General features: G+C 45.3%; 1 protein-coding gene across 1 annotated transcript in view; it reads left to right on the top strand.

Moving 5' to 3' along the window:
- Positions 1 to 25,338, top strand: part of LOC137631060 (uro-adherence factor A-like) — a 264,160-nt gene that overhangs the window by 22,979 nt on the left and 215,843 nt on the right. Inside the window, exon 2 of the mRNA XM_068362655.1 lies at positions 6,665 to 6,825. Coding sequence (XP_068218756.1) covers positions 6,665 to 6,825 — 161 coding nt within the window. The remainder of the gene's footprint in view (positions 1 to 6,664; positions 6,826 to 25,338) is intronic.

Raw genomic sequence — 25,338 nt, 5'->3', positions numbered from 1 at the left:
GAACGCAAGCACGCCCATATCGTCACTGATGCGCCTGCACAGGAAGGTCAACTTTTAATCAGAGCACAGCTTCAATCGGATGACGTTCTACGTTCTTCCTGTCTACTAGACTAGGAAGTTGATCGTCATGTAGGCACGCGAACAGAACTTACCCTCACAGCAGGTGTGTTGCGATTCTTAAACAAGAAGCAATCGAGTGTGTTTTTTCTTCCACGAGAGGAGCGGAAGTCAGACGAATCACATATAATCCTGGCTCTTCCTCTGGAATCTGAAGCACATTCAGGGAAGAAAGAGTTTGTCCTCTTAGAAGGATGCAAAACCTAGACTTGGTCGTCAACAATCAATACGTCCGAGACCTTTCAGGAGTCATATGTTTTCTAGTAACTTATCCTGCAGTTACTGATGTTCGCCGGAAGTTTTTTCTGTTGAAAAAAGGTGACGTGTCACCGCCAAAATTGGGTAAGACACATAATTCTACGAGAGAAAAGGTGCTCAGTGTGCTTCTGTTTACACTTCTTCTCCGCCCCCAGTTTGGAGAAATGTTTAGTACTTTCTTCTGGGGTCGAGCGACTATTGTTGACGGTATCTCATAGCATGGGATACGTTCAGGTCGCGCACATGGCGCGCTGGGAATGTCATAGGGACTCTCCCAGGGCACTCACGGGGCTGCGGTTGATGATCTCTCATAGCCTTCGCTCACGCTTGAGTTGGCGCACAAGCTGCCCCGCGACTGTAGGTTTGGTCTGAGCTAAAAGAGGTTAATTTCATCTCTTCAGTGTTTACGATTCTTGGGGGGGGGGAGTTGGAAATGTTTTCTCCTAAAAGAGTAAGGACTACCATAGATCAAAGGGATGGTTTTCCCGTTAGTATCAGACAGCGTAGTTCTCCGATGATCAGCAACATTTCCTCGCAAAGATATGCTCTTGTTGTGGGATGCGTTAGAGCATACGCTTGTAGCGGCGCAGACGTGCACGCGGTCACAGACGCAGACGCCAGTCTGGTCGTATGTTGGACGCTGCCAGTCAAAGTTGATCCTTTCAACTAGTTGTCCCATCCTCGCGATCTGCGGGATACGCGTCTCCACTCATGCGGACGCATGCTACACGCGCACATCTCTCGGCAAACATGTCAACCTGAAATCCTAAGCAATCTAGATGCATGTGCCAGCCTGGACATATACTGGATAAGGTCAGTCAGGTTTTCTGCGTCATGATAGACTAACAGTTGCTCCTTTGTGCCACTGACCGGACACGATGCTGTTGCCTACTTGCAGCACGCTGTACATTTACAGCAGACGAGACGTACACAGAGCGTTGTATCCACTCGACAAGGTGAACGCATACAGCACGCTAGCACCTTACGGGGATGCAAGCACATGCGACATTATAGTCGCATATTAGACGTATACAGTCTAGTCTTTTGCTCACAGCAGTATGGACAGACTGTTGTCTTTCCTTCGCGTCGCTCTCACCTCACAGCTAACTCTTTCTCGCGTCAAGCTTTGGCTTTAAGTGTGTTGAACATTTGTTGGTACACACAATCAGGTCTTAACTTCACAGCATAAGGTTCATGTTGTTGATGCTTCTTTTCAGCAAGCCTAGCTTCAGTATCGGTTTCTTGCGACTGATCTAGATGCGTTTTGGGAGGAGGTCTAGATCTTGACTCACTCTCTCACAACATGTTGATCATATACAGCAGGCTGGAACCATACTGGACCCATGCTGTGACCATGCTGGGTGCTTGCTGGAAGCATGTCATCAGTCCATTTTTTCCTGTGTCAGGATCACGAATGCTTTATTTTAAACCATCAAGCTTTAGGTCTAGCTGCCTCCAGTATTTCGGAAAACCCCTATGATCAAGAGGTTATTCGAAGGAGACAGCTGAGGCTATCGCTTGTACAAGGGACCTTTGCCTCAAGGTTTTGCAACCCAAATAGGGTATTTTATGGAGTGGTGTAGAGCTAAAGGGCTCTTCATTTGGTAACTCTAAGACAAGCGGCCTGTTCCTTCTTAGACCTTGGAAGAAAACACATTTTTTTTCCTCCTCGACCATCAAGGGGTACAGGAGTATGCGGACAGCTGTCTGCAGACGCAGAAGATTGGATCTATCAAATAAAGACCTTATAGATCTTCTCAGATCATTTGAGATGACTTGGAAGTGTCAGCAAGATGCGCCAGCCTGAAATTTAGGGGTCGTTTCAGGAATTTCGCGGCAGTGACAGATCCGAGCCTTTACAATTGGTTTCTTTTTTAAGGCCCAACTTTGGAGACTTTCTGAGTAAGTCTACCATAGTTGAGAGTCAGTGAAGTTCAATCTTTTAGCAAGAACATGGTCTTCACAATGGTTAAGCCATAGGCGCCTTGCAACCTGGATTCTTGATCATTAACAAACGTCCTTCTCATCCATGGCCTAGATCTTTTGGGATCTCTATCCTCTCGAATTTGGGTTGTGAAGGGCTGCAAAGAGTGTTTTACCCGGTTAAAACGACGAAGTTTTATCGGGACAGGACCAAAGAAGTTAAGAGTCTATTCATGACTCTTTGGTGCACGGTCAAGAAGCCTGCGCTATCTATGTCTAAAACGCTCTATCGTCTAGTATAGACTTTAATTACAAGAGTTCTTTCATATTGTTGTGTGACAGATCATAACATGTCGAAAAAGCAAAGACTCATGAAGTTAGAGCTGTAGGAGCTTCTGTAACTTTTAAACTAATCTGTTCTCTGCAAAGCATCGCGTATACAGCCTTGTGAAGGGGTAATCCTGTATTCGCCTTGCATTTCTTAGACTGTATCCAGTCTCTTTATGAGGACGTCTACGTTTTGGGATCACTCATAACAACGAGTGCAGTAGTAGGTGAGACATTCACTACTATATTTCCCTAAATTCCTAGTACCCCTGTTCTTCTCTTGGAACTGTTATATATGTTTTTTTTATGATTGTACGTGAAGATTGGTCGACAATCTTCGGCAATCTTTGATCTAGTCAGGTGGTCATTTTGTTTCTAGAGAGTGCCCGGAAGAAGGGTATTAGTTGAGGTCCTGTCATGTTATAGGTTATTGAACCGTTTGACAGCTCCTAGAGATCATCAGCTCCCTGGGTGGACTGCTGGATCTTCTAAGGATAGCAGACAAAATGAGGCAGAGCATTGCTGTTAGCTTCCTTATCAGGTGAGAACCTCTTAAGTGGTTTATGTAACTCTTAAGTGAATTTCCAATTATGTAGCTGTCTCTAACCCACCACCAAGGGTGCCAATCAGCCATTCTTATATAACCAGCGGGTAAGTTTTATATTTAAAAATGTTATTTTCATAATAAAATAAATTTTTGAATATACTTATCCGCTGGTTATATAAGTTAAAAACCCAGAGACCATGGGGCATGGAAAATCTGAAGAAGTTGGGTATAGTTCTACCTGTAATACCGCGAGGGCGCTAGTGTACACCTGGCATATCTGCGATAGCCGCTCAAGATTTTGAATTTCCTGCCGAGCGTCAGGGACTTTAGCCATTCTTATATAACCAGCGGGTAAGTATATTCAAAAATTTATTTTATTATGAAAATAACATTTTAGAAAATTCTGACCCTTTCTTGTTTGATTTCTCTTTTAAATTTTTCAAAATGGCCACCCCCCTTATAACTTTTAGGTTGTGTGTGAGTGGGTGTAAGACCCGAATGGCTAAAGCTTCTCTTGATCCCCATTCTCTCTGCGTTACTTGCAGAGGTAAAGAATGTGATTTGGGGGATCGTTGTGATGAGTCTGTTCTTTTATCAGAGCATGAATGGATTGAGTTTGACCTTTATAGACGTAAACTCAAAAGGGATAGATTGAGACGAAGTTCTCGTTCTTCTAAAGACTTTTCGTCTTCCCATGTCACTAACCCTATTCCTTCCCCTGTAGTGGTAGATCCTGATCCCGCTACTGTAACTGCTAATGAGCCTACGCTCAAAGACATGTTGGTTGCTATTCAAGCACTGGGCGCTAAAGTGGAATCGCTTGCGGCGGACAGAACTCAGCTTATGTCCGACGTTAAGTAGTTGAAGGGCGAAAGTGCAAAAAGTGCAGTGAAGTTAAGTGCTGTGGAGGGTGTGCCTGCTCGCGTCTGTTGTCCTTCTAGTCCTAGACCTCTTCCAAGCTCCCCAACCCCTGGGGAAAGGAATGTCGAATGGCGAAAGGAGACGAGAGGCTTTAAAACACGAGCAGACGTCCCCTCGAACGTACCTGTTGACGTTTCCCAGGACGTTCACCCTCACCATTGGAAAGGTGAGGTTAAGTTGTTCTCGTTGTCTTCGGATGACGCTTTGCCTAAAAGAGGCTGGAAGCTTGCTTCCACACCTCTTATGAGGACCTTTGATAAGGCCAACCAACGTCCTGCTAGTTCGCGGCCTGGCTGTAGCCATTTGGATACGCCAGAGTCGTTTGAAAGTTCTCCGACTAAATGTCCTGCTAGGACGTTGGACGCTACTAAGCAGTTGTCAGGACCAGGCTTAACCTCGATACAGGCTCCCATGCAGCCTTCAGACTGGTTTTCACCATCCAGACGCTCTGTACGCCTGAGCGATGAGGAGAACGTTGTGGTGTCATCACCAATATCGCAACGTTCAGATCCTAACTTTGTCATGCTACAAGAGATGCAAAACAGGCTCTCTTCGTTCATGCAGAGCTACCAACGTAGCGACAAGCCTCAAGCGGACACACATGACAGTTATTGTCAGGATCGAGACAGCGAGCGGTCTGCTCAACATGTTATGAAATGTCCTGTTGGACGTGTTCCTGAGCGTAGTCTTAAGCGCACGGTGGTTCATGATCTCGAACGTCCTCCTATTCGAGGCTCCGAGCTTCCTGCTAGCTACATTGAACGTCCTTTAGGACGTGATCCTGAATGATCAGCTTAGACTGCAGTTGACAGCCCTAATGTCGAACGCGCTTTACTTTGAGGCGCAGAACGTCCTATCAAGCGCAAAGAGGTCCTTCAGTCAGATCGTGTGCTTGAACGTCCTACAAAGAGAGAAGTTGAAAGTCCTGCTAAACAGGCTGGCGAACGTCCAGCGAAACAGGCTGTCAAACGTCTTGCGAAACAGGCTGTCGAACGTCCTAGTTCTCAGGACGCCTACCGCTCTTCAAGATTCTTTAGTGAACGTCCTCCAGGACGTGTAACCGGGCGACAAACAGCCAAACAGGTCGTTGAGCGGCAAGCGGTACGCAGCGCTGAACACTCGTCAGGAAGCGACGTCAAGCACCTTTCAGAACATGATCCTGAACGCCCTACTTCTTACCATATTTCTGACGCTTCAGAAGTTAGTCTTGATTATGACGATGAGGCTTACACTCTTCGAGATAACGCTGATTCTAACGCAGTTCATGTTCAGGAACTCATTACAGTAGTTCCGATCGCGTTGATCACGAGCGTTTGGCTGAGCGGCAAGTAACACGCCCGCTTGATAATATACGTAAGGATCCAGTTTTGGTTGCTGTAGGAATTCAGGATCTTCTTGAGAAGGATATTGCTCTCAACACTGTTGCTCCCACAGGAACTTTACCAGAGAAGGACATCGAAGGTCAGCTTTCTCCTATGAAGTTTGAGGAAGTTTCAGGAGACGAAGACTCTATTTCTTTTCGTCATTCTGTTGATCTGAAAAAACTTATGAAAGTTTTCACTGAGAAGTCTGGCGTGTGGCGTCTTAAACTGCAGGGGGCTACCCTGAGGTTCATGCCTAATCTCCTCCAGATGTCTTTTGTGAGGGGATGACCATCTCCCCTTGCCAGAAGGACCCGCCTGTGCGGAATCTTCCGAACTTTCCTAGGATCGGAGGGAGGAGAGGACCCTGGGAAGAGAGGAGGCGATAAAGGGATCCTAGGTGTGTCACCTAAGGACTGGGAGCGGGGAAAGACTCCTATCATGGCTTGGCGCATTACATCGAATATGGTGCTAAGCCACGGGGGCTCATGGGCTCCCGAGGAACTAAGGGGGAGGTCCTTAGGAAGGTACTGCTCCTTGGATTTAGGAACCTTGGCAGGTTTCCTAACCCTCTTGTCTGAGGGAGGCTTCCCTACAGGCAAGATCGGCACAATCCTACCCTTAGGGAGAGGATCTGGGTTTGGTCGCGCAGGCAATTGTTGTCTCTGTTGAAGCCTAAGGGGCCCGAGAGACTGATTGTGAGCGCCAAGATGGTCGTGCGCTGGACTGTTGGTAGGGCCTTGGTTTGATTTCGCCAGTCGTCTCTGTCTTGAGCTTTTAATTCAATACTTCTACTTTCATCATCTCCTACTTTGCGCTTTATAGTCCTAAGCCATGTAGGCCTGGGTCATGAAATTCTTCTAGTGCCCTGTGGAGCCCAGTAACTGTATTTAGTAAAAGTTAATGATGGAAGGATTATGCAATAACTAAAAATCCATAAACTTGAAATTGATTCTTGGATATGTTAAAGGATGATTAAATCTACATGTGCCTTAGTTTTAGAATTTATTTTGTATAATTTTTTAGCAATGTAGATTATTAGAATTATGTTATACTGTAAATGAAAACTGACCTGTATTTTGTTAAAATCATTTTTGTCATCAGTTTTACCAGCATCTATAAATTCAGTGCTTTGTCATCAGTGTCAGAATTTTCCATGCAAGTAAATTTGACTATCCTTTGCTTACACTATTGTATTCCATGTTTTAAGGGTCATGGAGGTAGACTGACATCTGTAACGGGAGGACATCACACTATACGCCTTATTCCACCAGAGTTGAAGAAAACATCAAATGCATTTGATGTGTTCAGCACTAAATATGTTGATGATTGCATCAATGGTGAAAAGTTACTGAGTCTGGAAAGCTACAGGTGAATATATCTTGTAAAATTCTTTGTTGGGCATAGCCATTGAGTATATAGTGCTGTATGAGGGGATATGGGAAAGAAAATGGGTAAATTATTTTCAAAGATTTGTATGGTATCTGCTGAGTGAATTGGGAGTATGGCACAGTACAGTATTTGATTATGATTACAGTAATTTGTTGTATAGTTGTAAGGTTTTCACACCCAATCACCATAGAAATGTAGCACATGATGCCCTTTTTGTCAGTGGAATTAAACTTTCTGTGTTTGTTTCAGTGAATTAAAGCACAATTATTGAAAAAGTACAACTTATTTGAACTCATCAGCCTATGTTCAGGGTGCTCCGACTCTAAAAGCCATTTCTTTAAATCATAATTGTTCCGTCACTAATACAAACCATTTCACTCTTTTCTAGGGAATATACTTTCAGCAAAGCTGGAAGACAACCCATAAGACTTTTAGTGAGGCATAACTAACCCACCGTTAGTTAGGGTGTGGTTAGGGGTAGTCCCTTCTATCCCGCTCATGCACACACCCATGTTCTCTCATCACTTTTGCTTTTGTCCCGGTTGAGAGTGGACGTTGTGTGTCTCTACCACGTAATCTTTTTGATTGGTTATTCACTAATCTGTTTTGTTTCTTCTTTTTCTTTTCAGGTGTGAGTGTGCTGTTTTAGGCCGACACGACTTATCTTGGACCTGAAGGGCACAAATGCACCACCTTAATGTCTCCGATTGAGACCGACCCTCACTCCCTGCCTGTGCCCACCCCGCAGAGGATGCCCATGCACGCAGGAGGTTACCTGCGCAGAATGTTGGGAGGGGCTATTCTCCCAATGGGAGAGATTTGTAGATGACGAAAGAAGTTAAAAAGGGATTCGTCTCCTTCGGGGTCATTGGGGTGCTGCCCTCTGCCTCATGGGTAGTTTTCCGTTGACGACGTACTCCAGTTGTGGCCTTCCTTAGGGATTGCTGGTCCCCCGTAGAAGGAAGGTCTTCTAGAGCTACTGTGGGTAGGGGTACAGAAGAAGGGTAAACTGGTGTCCTCAGAGATTGACCTCAGTCTCCCTCTTAGAGATTCCAAAGGTTTTGCAGAAGCAGAGTCTCTAGTTTCCTGACCTGTGGCAGTCTCTTTCCTGCCCCGTTACCGTCTTCTTCGAGAAGGCCGCTTGCGGCCAACCTAGAGCTTGATCTTGGTCTTGCCTTTCGGTGTGCTGTTCTCCCTCGTTCTGAGTTAGCTCAGCACGGGAAGAGGTTGTAAAGTCCGAAACATGTTCCTGCTCCTCTCAAGGAACACCTATCCAGCTCGTGGGTTTGATCTTTTCTTGAGTGATTGTTCCACACGCAGGATGACTTGTCTATGGCTTTCTCTATCCTCTCGGAGTGGAGTTCATTGGAACGAGATGACGAGGTAGCGTTTAGGCTGTTTGCAGCTGCGATACTTCGCTGGTGAGTTCAGCGTATTGTGATTATCAACCTTCACTCGTCCAGCTCATTCGTCTCGCCTATCCACTTCCACTCATTCTTTCAGCTTGACTCGGCCAGTTCCTGTTGCGGGAGCTCTCGCCACTCTCCTGCGGGAGTTTTGACTAGTGATGCAGCTTTAACGACAATGTGAACAGACGACCTTTGACCAGAGGGTTCCAGGAGCACTCACTGACAACGGCCAGCGTTCGTCATCACCAACTCACAATAATGGCAGTAGACACTACCTAAATAATCGACGTGATTCAGAGCGATTGCACAAACAATGACCTGTAGAGTCCTCGATGACGAGACCGCACAGTCTAACAGCTCGCAACTAGGTTCCAGCAGACGACCACAATTCAGCTCAAGACAACGCTTCATCTCATGACCATGCAGCAGCGTGCAACAATGCAGCAACACAGCGACATGCGACCACGCAGAAACTCGTGGCCATGCAAAAACGTGCGGCCACGTAGCAGCACATAACAATGCAGTGGCCCACGATCACATATGAGAGAGTTCCTACTCGCGACTCCCTGTCCGCCAGGATAAGCGATTGCTCTCGCTGAGAGCTGTGATATGTACAGTTGCTCATCCATGAACACCTATTCGTTCCTCCAAGACAGATTGCGACACCATGCCAGTATGCATTCACTTGAGTAATTGCAAGCACTTCCCCGAAAAAGGACAGATCAGCCCGAACCCCTCACTGACAAACTGCGGAACGTGAGCTTCCTCACGGGGCCCCAACGACCATTCCTTTGTTCAGAAAGGACATGCCCTGGTTCCATGAGTTGTTCAAGGCAGTCCAGTAGGCAATTACAGGTACTTAGCTGGTTCCCTTGGGTAGAGACTCAGTAGCCGCAGCTTTGACCAGCACTGCAGATCCTGCTGGAGGCTTCAAGTGCCTTGAAGTTCACCTCTCCTCCATCTGATCTGTGGAGGAGGAGTTCAGTTCCTGCTCAACAGCAGGAACGACAGGCTCCTATGGTATTGTCGCCGATACGATCTAAGGTACGTAATCCTCCTACAGATTTTGGCATGCTGCAGCAGGACTACTCGAAGTTGAAGCTAACTCCGATGATCCCTAGAAAGAAGGAGAGGTGGCATAGGCAACTAACTCCTCCCCCAGTTGACACCTTTCACCAATGAACCAGCAAGGCCTTGAGATCTCATTAACGAAATCTTACTGTTTGTCTCCGATTGAGACTGCTCTAACAGTCCAGTCCGTTCTCTCTACAGAAGCAGACCAGCCTTCTAACGTCTCTCCTCCCAAGTGTACTTCTAGTCCGCCAGGAAGAAAGAGAGCTCGGAAAGACTTAACCTATTCGCAGAGGTCCTACAACCAAAAGGAAAGTAAGGATTCCAAGATGGTGCCCAAGAACTGGTCATCGAGGATGATGGCACCGGTTCAAGAAAGAGTGCCAAGCTCGACATGCTCTGAGACAATGACGGCTGAAAAGGAGCTTTCCTTGATGTTGAAAGACTCTACAAGGCACCATGACAACTACAACGACCCAAGCTGGACTACTATGGATGAGAGCTCGTGGATGGAAGACCTCGAGAAAGGTTATGAACAGGAAAACACACTTGTGAGAGTAGGTAGCCCCATGATCTCGGTATAAGAGCAAAAGGAGACGGACCATGCATTTTGGCAATCCCTGGTGTTTATCAGGGCTATTAACGGACTGAACGATCCTTCTACTGCACAACTTGAAGGTAAGGACATCGTCTTGGACCTTCTGTATGTTACCCCGAAACTGCCAAAACCAGCGCACCTCTTCTCTGGTTGAGGGTGTTGAAGGGTGCCAGAAAGAAAGCCTTCGCACAGATTGCCAGAGGTTTTCAGTCCTTACAGACCAACGATTTAATGAAACTCCTCCCTCCTCCTTTCGTCAAGCAGAGAAGGTACTATGAAGTACGTAGTAGGTTGGCCAAGGCACCTGCCGCCCGTTGAAATACTACCGCCAGAGAGTTATGGGGTCCTTTGACTGGCCAGACAGTACTACGTACATTGGATCCGTCTCTCTGGTTACGGTTCTTTCTCTTTGCCTATACATACGCCGAATAGTCTGGCCGGTTCTTTACAGATTCTGTCCTCTGTCCTCATACACCTGACAACACAGAGATTACTAAACAAATCTTCGCTCAAGGGGTTAACTACTGCTCTGTATTTGTTCGGTGGCTACTTACCTCTTGGTAAGGGTAGAAGAGACTCTTTAGCTATGGTAAGCAGTTCTTCTAGGAGAAGGACACTCCAAAATGAAATCATTGTTCTCTAGTCTTGGGTAGTGCCATAGCTTCTGTACCATGGTTTTCCACTGTCGTGGGTTAGAGTTCTTTTGCTTGAAGGGACACTTCCTCTTGTTTTGTTAAAGTTTATATAGTTTATATAGGAAATATTTATTTTTAAACATTTAAACTTACCTGCTGGTTATATAACAATAGCTTTATTCTTCTGTCCGGCAGAAATTCAAAAACTCGCAGCAATCGCATAGATATGCCAGGTACAGTATACACTAGCGCCACCACAGTAGCTAGGCCAAACTATTCCTCCCAGCACCAGATTTTCTTCTGCCACCACACTGGCAACATAGAAGGAATTCACTCGTGATTAACCTGGATTTTAGCAGTATATTGGTGATGTACTCTTATATACGGGTTTTAGCATTTGCTTATTTGGTTTTGTTTGATATTTTATCGCTATGTTATAGCTTAAAAGGTAGGATTAGAAATTTTTCAACCTATTTTAAACTAACGAAAGCATTATGGTGATAGGTAAACACCTCGCCTCATTGATGATGTCACAGTCATATGACGTAAGCTTGAGTATGACTTGCATTTTTCAATATCAAACTTACCCGATGATCATATAGCTGCATCCCTGCTGCCCGACAGAAAAAACCTACGGGAGGAATACGCCAGCGATCGCTATACAGGTGGGGGTGTACATCAACAGCGCCATCTGTCAAGTAGGTACTCAAGTACTCGATGTCAACAACGAACCAATTTTCCCTCTGTCGTGCCACAGGCAAGACCTACTAAATACGCCGTCCCTAACTGGATTTGTTTTCACAACGATTTGGTGAAGTACACTATTCCAGTTTTGAGCTTTCGCTATGCAGGGGTTTTATCTTCATTTCAAAACTTGAACTCGTTTTGGATAGATTTAATTATGGTGACGAAGAGAGTATGAACTCTCTTTCACTTTTAAATGGCCGACCCTTCCCTTAGACGGAAGTGTGTTTAGGTTTTTGGTAATTTTGCTTAACAAGTTATAGATCTATTTATTTTATAACTCTCCGCCTTTATAGGCCTCTTCGATTAACTTTCCATTTATTACAAACTTATAAAATTAATTTTTATGTTTGTTTATATGCGACCTTTCCTAATAGTAGGCGGTCCTTACTTGGAACCGAAGTTAATTAACTTTGAGCCCGTCATATCGTATTTACCTTTTAAGAATTTATACCTTTTTTAATTTTAATGTTTTTGAAAGAATTTCTTTGATAGTCTCGTACTGTTTTCAAAGATGAACTAACGTTTAGTTTTGTCTCCGCAGTTGTTGACGTTCAGAACGTTCAACATGCGCTCTATCGTTACGATAGAGAGAGATTTTTTCACGGTTTCACGTTGCAGTAAGAGTTAACCGATTCTAGCGTTTCGTTCATTCTTTCTTAGCTTAAATAGTTTAAATTCTAAATAAAGGAACTTTTTAATAATATGTTTTAACGATATATAATTGGGCTCTTCTCTCAGGTTCTAAGTCAAGAGAGAAGAGAGAGAGAGATAGAGACGGAGGGAGAGAGAGGAGAATAAACGTTTCGTTCAAGCGGGTAACGTTGTTCTCGTTTTTTTACTCTTCTCCCTAGTCGCTGTAGGGGAAGAAGGTAAAACGTTTCTAGAGTTTTATTCTTGTTCCCAGGCTTTATGCGGTGAGAGATTTTAAACGTAGTTTATTTGATCTAGTGTTTAGTCTCTTTTCCAGCCACTGAATTCTTTATCTTTAATTATGTTTTTCTGTTGCATTGTAAAACTGTTTTCGCAATTACTACCTTTTAATGAAGGATAGGATTGCGTGTTTCAGATAGAAATCAGTTAAAGTTTCGATTTCAGTGAAATAAGTGCTAACAGAAAATCAAAAGTGATAAAGTGATATGCGCAAAGTGTTACAGTGTTGCGTTCGAGGGTTCGTCTGTTCGTGCCAGTGGTTCACCTAGTCCGATACCTCTTACAAGCTCCCAAGCCCAGGGGAGAAGTAATGTCGAAGGACTTATGGGTTCCACAGGCCTTGATCGACGAACAGACGTTTCCCTCCGTGGTTTCGGGTGTATCTACACACGTTGCCGACGTGATCACCCCACCCACACAAAGACGAGAGAGCCCATTTATTCCTCGTCTGCGGAAGAGGTTTCTCGCAGAAACCATGGACCAAATCTTGCAGCTTTTAAGTGCAAGTCGGTCCCTTCCGCGCAAGTCCAACGGCCTAGGTGTAGCCACTGGGTCAGTTCGGACTCGCTGCAGTCATCTGACGACTGCACACCTTCCGAGAGAGGCAAGGTGGTACCGCAACAGGCAGTAACTCCGTCTGTTGCCGCACCAGCTGTTTTAGACCCTCAGTCACAACGGACAGTAGCTCCGTTTGTTGCCGTCTTTTATAGACCCTAGTGGTCCATGCTGCAGATATGCAGTCTCAGCTTGCTTCCTTCATGCAGGAGTATCGTGCTGAGAAGGTTGACACTGCACCTGTTAACCTACAACCTGCCACGGTTGTGCGCTCAGCAGATACTGCGGCTGCCTGCTCCCACACTCCACCTGTGAGAGCTCCACCACCGATGCGCAGTCGATCCTGCCAGACGCATGTTCATGCTGCACCCTGCGTGAGCTACCGCATCAGCAGTGGGAAGGTGCTGTCAAGCTGCCGTGTTTTGCCGCAATGCGGCATGCTCCGCAACCCACGGCAGTCCCTCCCACGCACCAGCACTCCGCTTTTGTTGTTGCCAGCTCCCACACTCCGACTGCGGAGAAGGTTGACGATGCACCCGTTGGCCTACAGCCTGCCACGGTTGTGCGCCCGGCATGGCTGCATGCTCCCACACTCTTGTTGTGAGAGCTCCTCCATCCATGCGCAGTCGACCCTGCCAGACGCATGCTGACTCCCACAGACACACGGAGCACTCCGTTGCCGTGCGTGAGCTACCACAAGCTGCCGTGTTTTGACACGGTGTGTCAGCCTCCGCAACACACTGTGGTTACCGCCACTTGCCCGCAGCAAACTAGTCAGTCAGGAGTTGAGGCTTCCCCACACAGCTTTGGTTGTTGCCAACTCACAGACTGTCAAACAGTTACATGACGTTGCCTTCTGGTGTGCTACTAATACACCAGTGCTGTATGTCCTCACGCACCTGTTGGGGTTGACAGTTCAGTTTTTGACAGTTCACAGACTGTCAAGCAGTTTCTTAACGTTGCCTTCTGGTCTGCTGCTTATGCACCAGTGAAACCCTCACTGAGATAACCTAGCTTTTCTCGGACATGGTTCCTGTAGATGAGAAAGTGCTGTTCTCCCTCCTTCTGATATTCCCTTGAGGACTCTGTCATTTGGAGAGGAGCCTTAAGCTGCTTAGCCTCCTATGGACTCTAATTAAAGCATAACATGCTTCCAGGGAGGGTAAATGGTTCCGCTTCAGTCGCTAACCCCGTCTGTTGCCACACCTGCTCCCATAGACCTTGGGCTTTGTTGCAAGACATGCAGTCCAAGCTTAGTCCTTGATAGAGGATTTTTTACGGAGAAGAACCTTCTTGCCAACAACCTTCCTACCGGTTGGTTGTACGCCCTGTTGACGCTGAGGTATCCTACTCACGTCCGCCAGTTGAGATGGTTCCTCCACCGGTGCGACCCAGTGTGGGTTGCCAGTCGCACGGTGACGTTAAGCGACTCTCGGAGGTGGTTGTGGACGTTCAGTGTGTCACTGGGAAGACGTTCAACAACCAGCAGAGGTGACTTGTTGTGACGCAGTGCGGCAACCTCAGCAACCCGATAAGGGGTTGTCTGCACAACCCAGACATCTAGACAGTTTCGGGTTGTCGCTGTACTTCCTCGCTTCCCCATGGTTGACAGTTCACAGACTGTGCAGCAGTACCATGATCTTGTGTCCGGCTCCGTCACGCATCCACCAGTGCGACCGGATTCAGCGAGTCAGACGTTGCCCACTCCGTTGCCGTTTCCTCATCAGTTTCGGATGAGGAACCCTCTGATGAGGACATGGCTGAACAAGACGATCAACCCCCAGCCCTGCTATCCATCCAGAAGATGCTGAAGAAGGAACACGGCCCTGTCAGGCTGTGGATGAGTCTGGTTAGGACACTGTCATCCGTGGTTCAATTGGTGTCACTTGGAAGACTACACCTCCGTCCTCTTCGGTTTCATCTAGCTCTTCACTGGAAAAGGACAAGACGCTAGAAGCGGTCTCGATCCCGGTTTCCGGAAGATAAGTCTGGTCTGACTTGATGTAAGGACTTTATCAACCTTTGATAGGGTCTTCCCCTGACTGTTCAGACTCCCAACCACGTTCTCTTCTCAGACGCATCGGACGTAGGCTGGGGTGCGACCTTAGGCGGTAGGGAATGCTCGGGATTATGGAACTCGAGTCAAAGGACAATGCATTTCAACTGCAAGAAGCTTCTGGCAGTACGTCTGACCTGGAAAAGCTTCAGGTCTCTCCTTCAAGGCAAAGTAGTGGAGGTGAACACGGACAACTCCCTGCTTTGATGTACATCTCCTAGCAAGGAGGGACCTACTCTCTGACATGGTACGAGTTCGCAAGTGACCTCCTCTCCTGTTCAACAGGTCTAGACTTTTCACTAGTAACAAGTTTCTTCCAAGGCAACTTGAATGTCTTAGCAGATTGTCTCAGTAGGAAGGGACAATAATTCCAACATATTGGGCCCTCCACAAGGATGTATGCAAGAGACTTTGGGTCACCTGGGGCCAGCCAACCATAGATCTCTTCGCAACCTCGATGTCCAAGAGGCTCTCAATACTTTGCTCACCTATCCCGGACCCAGCAGTAGTTCTTTTAGATGCCTTTCTACTAGATTGGTCTCATCTAGATCTATATGCATTCCCTCCGTTCTAGATTGTCAACAAGGTACTGCAGAAGTTCGCCTCTCACGAAGGGACAAAGTTGACACTAGTTGCTTCCCTCTGGCTCGCGAGAGAATAACTTACCGAGGTACTTCGATGGCTAGTAGACGTTCCCAGAACTCTTCCCCTAAGGGTGGACCTGCTACGTCTGCCACGCGTAAAGAAGGTACTCCAAGGCCTCCACGCTCTTCGTCTCACTGCCTTCAGAGTATCGAAAGACTCTCGAGAACTAGAGGTTTTTCGAAGGAGGCAACCAGAGCGATTGCTAGAGCAAGGAGAACATCCACCCTTAGAGTCTACCAATCGAAGTGGGAAATCTTCCGAAACTGGTGCAAGTCAGTATCCGTATCTTCGACCAGTACCTCTGTAACTCAAATAGCTGACTTCCTCTTATATCTGAGGAAAGAGCGATCTCTTTCAGCTCCCACTATCAAGGGTTACAGAAGCATGTTGGCATCAGTCTTCCGTCACAGAGGCTTAGATCTTTCCAACAATAAAGATCTACAGGACCTCCTTAAGTCTTTTGAGACCACGAAGGAGCGTCGTTTGGTTACACCTGGTTGGAATTTAGACGTGGTTCTAAGATTCCTTATGTTAGACAGGTTCGAACCACTTCAATCAGCCTCCCTGAAAGATCTCACCTTTAAGACTTTTCCTGATATGCTTAACCACAGCTAAAAGAGTCAGTGAGATTCATGCCTTCAGCAAGAACATCGGATTCTCATCCGAAACGGCTACATGTTCTACATCTTGGTTTTCTAGCCAAACACGAGCTGCCTTCTCGGCCTTGACCAATATCGTTCGATATTCCAAACTTATCGTATGGTTGGAAATGAACTAGAAAGAGTATTATGTCCTGTAAGAGCTCTTAAGTTCTATTTTAAAACCTTTACGAGGCCCGTCTGAAGCTTTATGGTGTTCAGTTAAGAATTCATCTTTGCCTATGTCAGAGAATTCTTTATCCTATTTTTATCAGACTGTTAATACGAGAAGCTCATTCCCTTCTGAATGAGGAAGACCAAGCTTGGCTGAAGGTAAGGACACACGAAGTTGGAGCTGTCACAACTTCCGTGACCTTTAAACAAAATAGATCTCTGCAAAATATATTCGACGCAACCTATTGGAAAAGCAAATCAGTGTTCGCGTCTTTTATCTTAAGAATGTCCAGTCTCTTTACGAGAACTGCTACACTCTGGGACCATTCGTAGCAACGAGTGCAGTAGTGGTGGGGGCTCCACCACTACAATTCCCTAATTCCAGAACCTTTTTAATCTTTCTCTTGAAATATTTTTGGGTTGTCCGGAAGGCTAAGAAGCCTTTCGCATCCTACTTGATTTGGCGGGTGGTCAAAATCATTTCTTGAGAAGCGCCTAGATTAGAGGTTTTGATGAGGACCTTTAGTATGGGTTGCAACCCTTCATACTTCAGCTCCTAGGAGTCGCTCAGCATCCTATGAGGATCGCGAGGCTCAGTAAGGAAGACGTACTTAAAAAGGCAGAGTAATTGTTCAAGTCGTCTTCCTTACCAGGTACTTATTTATTTTATGCTTGTTATTTTGAATAACTGCTAAAATGAAATACGGAATACTTAGCTCATAATGTCAACTTGTTATGCTGGTCTCTACCCACCCCCCTGGGTGTGAATCAGCTATATGATCATCGGGTAAGTTTGATATTGAAAAATGTTATTTTCCTTAGTAAAATAAATTTTTGAATATACTTACCCGATGATCATAAATTAAAGGACCCACCCTTCCTCCCCAATAGAGAACCAGTGGGACAGAGGAGAAAATTGGTTCGTTGTTGACATCGAGTACTTGAGTACCTACTTGACAGATGGCGCTGTTGATGTACACCCCCACCTGTATAGCGATCGCTGGCGTATTCCTCCCGTAGGTTTTTTCTGTCGGGCAGCAGGGATGCAGCTATATGATCATCGGGTAAGTATATTCAAAAATTTATTTTACTAAGGAAAATAACATTTTCTTTCTTTTTCTACAAAGAATGATAAGTTAATACTATCTTACAGAGTATTTATTTATATAAAATAAAAGGATTATGTTATTTTAAGAAAATTTTTGTCCTTTTGGTATGCTTTCTTTGGATAATCTTCGATCTGTTTTAAAGATTATCTAGCGTTCAGTTTATTTATGCTACGCAGTCCTCAGTCTATCGTTACAGTATTACTCTTTGTATCGATATTTTGAATATTTAACTTAGCCGGTGGATATATATATAGCTAACATCTCCGACAGTCGGCAGCCAATTCAAAACTTGCGAGCGATCGAGGGGTTGGGTTGCTGGGTGTTCACTAGCGCCACCACTCGGCAGGATACCATCACTATTCCAAAGTTCTCCAGTTCTTCTCTGCCGAGTTAGGTGTCAACATTGGTTCCTTGCTCGCGCTAACCTCAAGTTTTCAACAATTGGTGAAGTACTTGTTTTATGGTTTTTGGCTTTCGACTGGTTGGTTATTCTTTCAACTTTCTCAAACAATAAAAATCTTCAAGAGAAACTTTTTGAAAAGAGAGAAAAATTTTTACCCTGGTTTTTTTTTTGGTCTCTGGATTTTCCATGATAGAGAGAGAGAATATGGCCGACCCTTCCCCCAGTGTATGGGAAGTGTGTGAAAGGCTTTAAGTTTTTAGTTTTCAAATATACTTACCGGGTAGTTACGTATATAAAGCTTAAATCCCTCGTGTCGACGCGGCAGGACAGAAATTAAAAATTCGTGGCGATTGCCGCCATGACAGTAGGTGGTCATACATGAGCGCCATCACTCGTAGTTTATTAGAACCATTCCCAACATCTTCAGAAATTCTCTGTCGTTGATCGTGTCAACACCTCGGGAATTCTTTTCGTGGATATACAGTATTACTTTATTCTATAATTTGGTGAAGTACCTTTTGTCTGATTATTGTTAATAGCTTTCGCTGCCCTTTCAACTATCGAAGATATTGTATAGGATAGTTTTTTGCGGGTCCAACTTGGACAGTTTAAGTCAACTTGATTTCATTCAAAGATGTCCAGACCCATTAATGGCTCTTCTGTTGTTAAACTTTGGTTGTTGGGCTAGACCAGCTTTCAAGCTGCTCTTTCTTCCCGCACTGTAATTAACAGGGAGCATGTATGTATTTGTTTTCGTTCCTTTCTCGTACATTGAGGGATCAAAGATTTTTTTTTTCTCCCTACTTTATTAACGAACAACTCTTAAAGTTATAATGGCAGGAAGACATTTTCTACATTAAACATTGTGATGTTACCATTTTGTAACATAACTCTTAGCAGAGCGGAATGTGATTACCTTGTAGGAATTCAGTCCGTCTTTGTTATGAAGTCAGTCGTGACGTAATCCGCTTAGTATGACTTGCATTATATGAATTATTTTCTTTCTTGCAAGAAATTTTTAAAATATTAACTTTATAAGCATAAGTATGTTTATAATGTAGGGAAATATATTATTTTCAAGTATATATTTGTCCTATCAGTATATTTCGCTTAGTCAATTTTCGATTTAGAGTTTTCTCGAGCGTACAGTCATTTTACACTCGTAGTTGACTAAGGGAGATGTCAGATATTAAACGATCATTTTTGTTTCACAATGCTTGTATCGTTATTTAATATTTCGCTTTTGAGAATACTAATATTATTCATATATCCTATTGTATTTTCATTCTGGCCCTTGACTAAAGAGAATATTCTCTCGCTACGGGCAGATCTATTATGATCAACTGTAATGTGAAAAAGTTTAAAGAGCTAGTGTTCAATGGCACATATAATGACGCAATGCAGTCAATTTACGATAAGTAATACTCTTGTCAATCGTTTTTTGTTTTCACAATTACTGGTATCGTTATTTTATATTTCGATTTTGAAAATACTAATATTAATCACATATTCTATTGTATTTTCTTTCTAGCCCTTGACGAAAGAGTATAATCTCTCGTAACGGGTAGGTCTATTAATATCTAATGTGAAACAATTAAAAGTGCTAGTGTTCAGTGTCAGTGCAGTGGAGGGTGCGTTTGTTCGTGTCCGTCATAATCCCAGCCGAGGACCTCTTCCATGCTCCCCAACCCCTTGGGAGAAGGAAAGTCGAAAGGCAAAAGGATATGACAGACCTTGATTAGCGAACGAACGTCCTCTCGAACGATCATGTTAACAATGTACAGATCGCTCCATCTTAATAGTAAAAGCAAGGTTAAAATGTATGCGTCTTCATCGGACGCAAAAAATCGCGACGTGGTTGGAGCCAACCACTACGTTCTAAACCACACTAGAGACGTATGTCTCCTAAAAAACCCTCCTGCAGTGACTGGTGTTCACCGAAGGTGTTCCTTTCGGACTAAGACTACGTGTCACCACCGAAACAATTGCGTAAGACGCATAGTCCGTCGGATGAAGAAGGTGCTCAGTTTACGTCAGTACACACTTCTTTTTCTGCCCCCAGATTGGGAAATGTCACAGGGTCTTTCCCCTGTTAACCACCTGGACAGGCTCTTACCTGTCGACAAACGCAGAAGACGGTCTGGTCTCTCAGTGGGGGGGGGGGGATCTCTCTCAACAATCGATACACGATTCAGATCGCGCACAAGGCGCGCTAGAAGTACAGTATTGACAGTTGACGATACCTCTCAGCGATCACTACATAGTTCAGTTAAAGCACACGACGCTCATTTCATATCTGATATGTCAGAATTAAAGAGGTCTATTTCGTCTCTGTTGACGCTTACGATTCTCAGGCAGAAAAAATACACCTAAAAGAATCTAAGCACAGCGATAGACCAAGAAAATGGTCCTCCGATAGTATCGGACAGCATAGTTCTCCGATACTCGGCAACGCTCCCTCCCAGCGATCAGCTCGTGTTGCGGCAAGCGTTAGGACGGACGCATGCGGCAGTCTGGTCTCTTCCTCATGGCAGTCGCAGACACCAGTCTGGTCTCCTTCATGGCAGACGCAGACGCCAGTCTGGTCTCTCGGGAGAGATCTCTCACAACAATCGATACATACAAGTATCGATAGTTGACGATACCTCTCTGCGAAACACTCCCTCGCAGCGATCAGCTTGCGTTGCGGCAAGCGTTAGGACAGACGCATGCGGCAGTCTGGTCTCTTCCTCACGGCAGTCGCAGACACCAGTCTGGTCTCTCCTTCACGGTAGACGCAGACGCCATTCTGGTCTCTCGGGGGAGATCTCTCACAATAATCGATACATAGAAGTATCGACTGTTGACGATATTCAGCAGTCTGGTCTCTCCCTCACGGCAGACGCAGACACCACGGCAGACACACATGCCATGGTGGACGCAGCAATCTGGACGCATGCAGCAGTCTGTAAACTCACGGCAAAGTGGATACATGTGGCATTCTGGACATATACTGGACGCGTGCAGTCAGGTTTTGTCACACGTCACTGTAGACAAACATTTGGCTCTTCTTTGCGATTGACTGGACGCGCTTCCTCACGGCTCACGGCAAACTCACGGCATTCGGGACTCATGCATTAGACTGATACCTCTCAAGGAAACATACAACAGTCTCAAGCTAGACCCATGAGGGGCTCATAGGGTCGGGACTTGTCCTTGCAACAGGATAAACAAGTTTTTTATCTCTCCTTCACGATTTTCTGAACGCACAACTAACGCTCCCTCGCTTCACGCTGTTGACATACAACAATGCTGGAAGCATGCGTTCATAGATTTTCCCTTACATGGGTTTACAGATGTTGTTGCTCCCTTACAGCATGATGATTTTATGCTAGAAGCACTAGAACCTGTCTCTCCCTCGAACTTAAACGTGATACTTCTTCGCAACTGGACGATATCCATCACAAGATTTCTTCCAGACAAGATGAATTATTTTGGAAGATGATAACCGTCACAATGACGAGGTTTTGTCTCCTACTCATTCGATTCAGGGAATCGATGTTCCATTAGCTGATTTAGAAGACGAATTTCAGGATTCATTACAGTCTACTAAAAAGAAAAAAAAAGAAAAATGATTCTGGCTAGATGGGTTAAGAGAGTTTTCTCAACTCTCAACCAATGAATGTCCAAGAGAAGGTTCTAGGGAAGGCCTTCTTTTTCTTTTCCTCACTCAGGTCAACCATGAGCAAGTCGTAGTTTGTGGTCCAATTTTGAAATGGACCATCGGCTGAAGTAAACTTTTAGACAATAAACGGATTTTGAGCGAAGCGAAAAATCTATTTTTGGGTAAGATAGCCATGTCGTCCTGATGGAAGTTCCTTAAAGGCAGCTTCCTAGGGTATATTACAACTACGGCGATATTCCCAGAGAATTTACCTTCAGGTACCCAGAATTCTAACTCCTGGAGCGAGTATCCCTAAAAAAGACCTTAGGGATATCGTAAATATCAGTGGACGTATTCTTGACACGCCTCATAGCAATCTATACCCCGAATAGAGTTAACACTTCGTAGGGGTAAAATGGCAAGAAAACGAAAACGATAAGAAAGGGGGGAGCCGTTCATAAGGCATCCCTCCTCCCCGTTTCGAAAGCGTGCCCTGCGCCGCTCACGGCGCCATCTGTATTCCTTGTAGCGATACACGAGGTGCTACAGATACTGTATGTAGGGAGGGGTCCTACTATCCTTTTCACTCTTATTTATTTTTGAAAAGGAGCAGGGCGGGTCCATCAGGACGACATGGCTATCTTACCCAAAAATAGATTTTTCGCTTCGCTCAAAATCCGTTTTTTGGGCTCAAGCCATGTCGTCCTGATGGAAGTATACCAGAGCATTACTGTATCTGTGGATTCTCAATACGTGCCGTACTCCTCAAGAATGTTTCTTAGTCAACTCGACTGACAGACCTAAGATGTTACCGTTATACATCTTTTCACTAATCATAAGCCATGAGAGTGCTTCCTGCCCCCTACAGGGAGGAGTCCTACTAGACTCTAGAAACGAACGAAGAGTACATATACCTATGTATGAATCACTCGCCAGCCAGTACCATATAGTGGTCTCACTCTATATGAAGCGAAGTCTTACGGGACTACAGTATCCAAAAGAAAAAGTCCCGACCAGCACCCTGGTCGAAGTAAAATTAGACAAAAGGTTATATCTGCGTAGGATTAAACTTGCTGCTACCACCATCCTCAGAAAGGGGTGGAGTCCTTATTGCTAAGGAAAGTATAAACCAGTATAATCCAGGCTTTGCATTAAGGAATAGGCTATTATAGATATCCCCGATTAATATACATAGGCTAAATGCTCAAAAAACAATATGAAATCAAAAATATAGGTGAAGGAGACGCAAGGTTCCCGAGAACAAGTTTATTGAGAAACAATAAATAGACATGGTCACCATAAATATGTACATATGCTAGGTGGATGACCAGCAATTTTCACAAGTACTGTAGTGCATGGATGAATGATTATCTGAAAGAAAACATATGTGTCACTTACACATACCCCGGTATCAAACTTAACGTCCATGTTACTACATCGCTGACAATAGCGTTGGCAAACGCTTGGCACACCTGTCTGTACTTGTGTTACCATCACCATAACGTTGGAACAGTCACTGTGGGCTCTGAGAGCCTACACTACCAGTTATATCAACATATATAACTAACTATTCACCCAAGAATCCAAGTCCCAAATGATTCCGCTGTTCCTCGCAGAGTTAAACAGCAGGGTTAACGACGCAACCAACTGCTACCACAGACCTCTTTAGCTGCTCCACTTGCTTAGCATAGTGGCGAAAGAATACCCTGGAAGACTTCCAGCCAGTGTATGAACGAAGGTGTTCAAAATCCATAAAGTTAAAGAAGTTTAATGATGAAGCAACTTTCCTCGGATCATGACCTGCGGGTGAACTGTCAGGATCCGCTCTGCGAATAAAATATGTAATTTTCGCCCTAAGTTGATTTAAAGATAAATTCGAGCCCGATGTTTCTCCTCTGAATAGTTGGCCCCCATGGAAGTCTGAAGTTCTACGAAGATAGACCTTAAGGCATTCTACGGGACATAGAGATGCATCTTCTTTCAGAGGGCAGATTCTCCAGGGACCCCACCTGTTGGTGGGCAACTCGTTCTTAGCGAGAAACGTAGGGTCCGGAAACAGGTTCAGTTCTCCCCCATCCAGGAACTGAACTCGGCCCTCCTCTCTCGAGAGGGCCACAATCTCACTAACTCTGGCCCCAGAAGCAAGGGCAAAAAGGAAGATCACTTTTTGAGTCAGGTCCTTCAACGCACATTCCTCATTATCTAGTAATGAGGCAAAATGAAGGACTTTGTCTAATGACCATGAAATAGGCTTTGGAGGAGCTGATGGTCTAAGCCTAGCACAGGCCTTTGGGATCTTATTAAACATCTCGTTAGCGAGGTCTACCTGGAAGGCATATAGAATGGGTCTTGTTAGAGCTGACTTACATGTAGAAATTGTGTTCGCCGCCAGCCCCTGTCCGTGGAGGTGAATGAAGAAGGATAGGCAGAACTCCGTAGAGATCTCGTGCGGGTTCTTATCTTTGACAAAGGCTACCCATTTCTTCCATGCAGATTCGTACTGCCTCCTAGTAGACTTACACTTGTATTCTTCCAGGAAGTCGATACTATCTTTCGAGATTCCGAACCGTTTCTTCACCGTTAGGGAGAGAAAATCATGAGCTGCAGGGTTCGGGTTTTCTGTAATGAAGCGAAGACAGTCGACTTCTGGACTTGCTGGGACAGAACTGGGTCCGGGAGTGGTAGAAACCTGTCGTAGTTCCAGAGCCAGAGGGAACCATACACTGTTCGGCCACTTGTGGGCCACTATTGCTGCTACTCCCTTGAAGGATCTCAGTTTGTTGAGGACCCTCAACATCAGATTGTGAGGGGGAAACAGGTAGATCCTGGACCATCTGTTCCAATCGAGGGACATCGCATCTATTGCTTCTGCCGAGGGGTCCACATATGGGGACACATATTTCGGCAGCTTCTTGTTGTCCTTCGTCGCGAAGAGGTCTATCTGCAGTTCTGGGACTTGTCTCAAGATGAAAGAGAATGATCCTGCGTCTAGGGACCATTCTGTCTCTATCGGTGTTACCCTGGATAGAGCGTCCGCGGTCACATTCCGGACTCCTTGAAGGTGAACTGCTGACAGGTGCCACTTCTTCTTCTCCGCCAGTCGGAATATGGCTAACATTACCTGGTTGAGAGGTGGGGATCTCGATCCCCGCCGATTCAGACATTTCACAACCACCTCGCTGTCCAGTACCAACCTTACGTGGATCGAGTGACGTGGGGATACTTTCTTCAGGGTAAGAAGTACTGCCATAGCTTCTAGAAAGTTTATGTGAAAGGTCCCAAATAGCTTGGACCAGATTCCTTGCACTTTTTTCCGATGGGAGTGACCCCCCCACCCTACCTTTGAGGCGTCTGTGTGGATTGTCACTGACGGGGGGGGTGGCTGAAGAGGTAGAGACCTCTTTAGACGACTGGCTTGAGACCACGGTCTGAGAAGAGAACGTAGTCGAAGTGGGACCGGTCTCTTCAAGTCCCTTCGCTCTTTCGATGCAAAGGTTCTCCATACTCCCGCTGCATCTTTTAGCTGTGCTCTTAGCACTGGGTCTGTTACTGATGCAAACTGAAGAGAGCCCAAAACCCTCTCTTGTTCGCGTCTTGATATCCTCTCGGAACCTAGAAGTCTCCTGACAGACCCTGCTATTTCCTTCCTCTTTGACATCGGGATGGAAAGACGGTGTGACACTAAATCCCAGTGAATTCCCAACCACTGGAACCTCTGAGCTGGAGAAAGACTAGACTTCTTTCTGTTGATCATGAAGCCTAGATATTCCAGGAACTGAATCACTTGTAGGGAAGCTTGCAAGCATTCTGCTCTGGATGCTGCCCACACCAACCAATCGTCCAGGTAGGCTACTACCTGGAACCCTTTTAGGCGTAACT

Source organism: Palaemon carinicauda, chromosome 39 (genome assembly GCF_036898095.1).
Source record: "Palaemon carinicauda isolate YSFRI2023 chromosome 39, ASM3689809v2, whole genome shotgun sequence".
In the NCBI taxonomy this organism is placed as follows: domain Eukaryota; kingdom Metazoa; phylum Arthropoda; class Malacostraca; order Decapoda; family Palaemonidae; genus Palaemon; species Palaemon carinicauda.
This window is presented reverse-complemented; position numbering and strand designations above follow the sequence as displayed.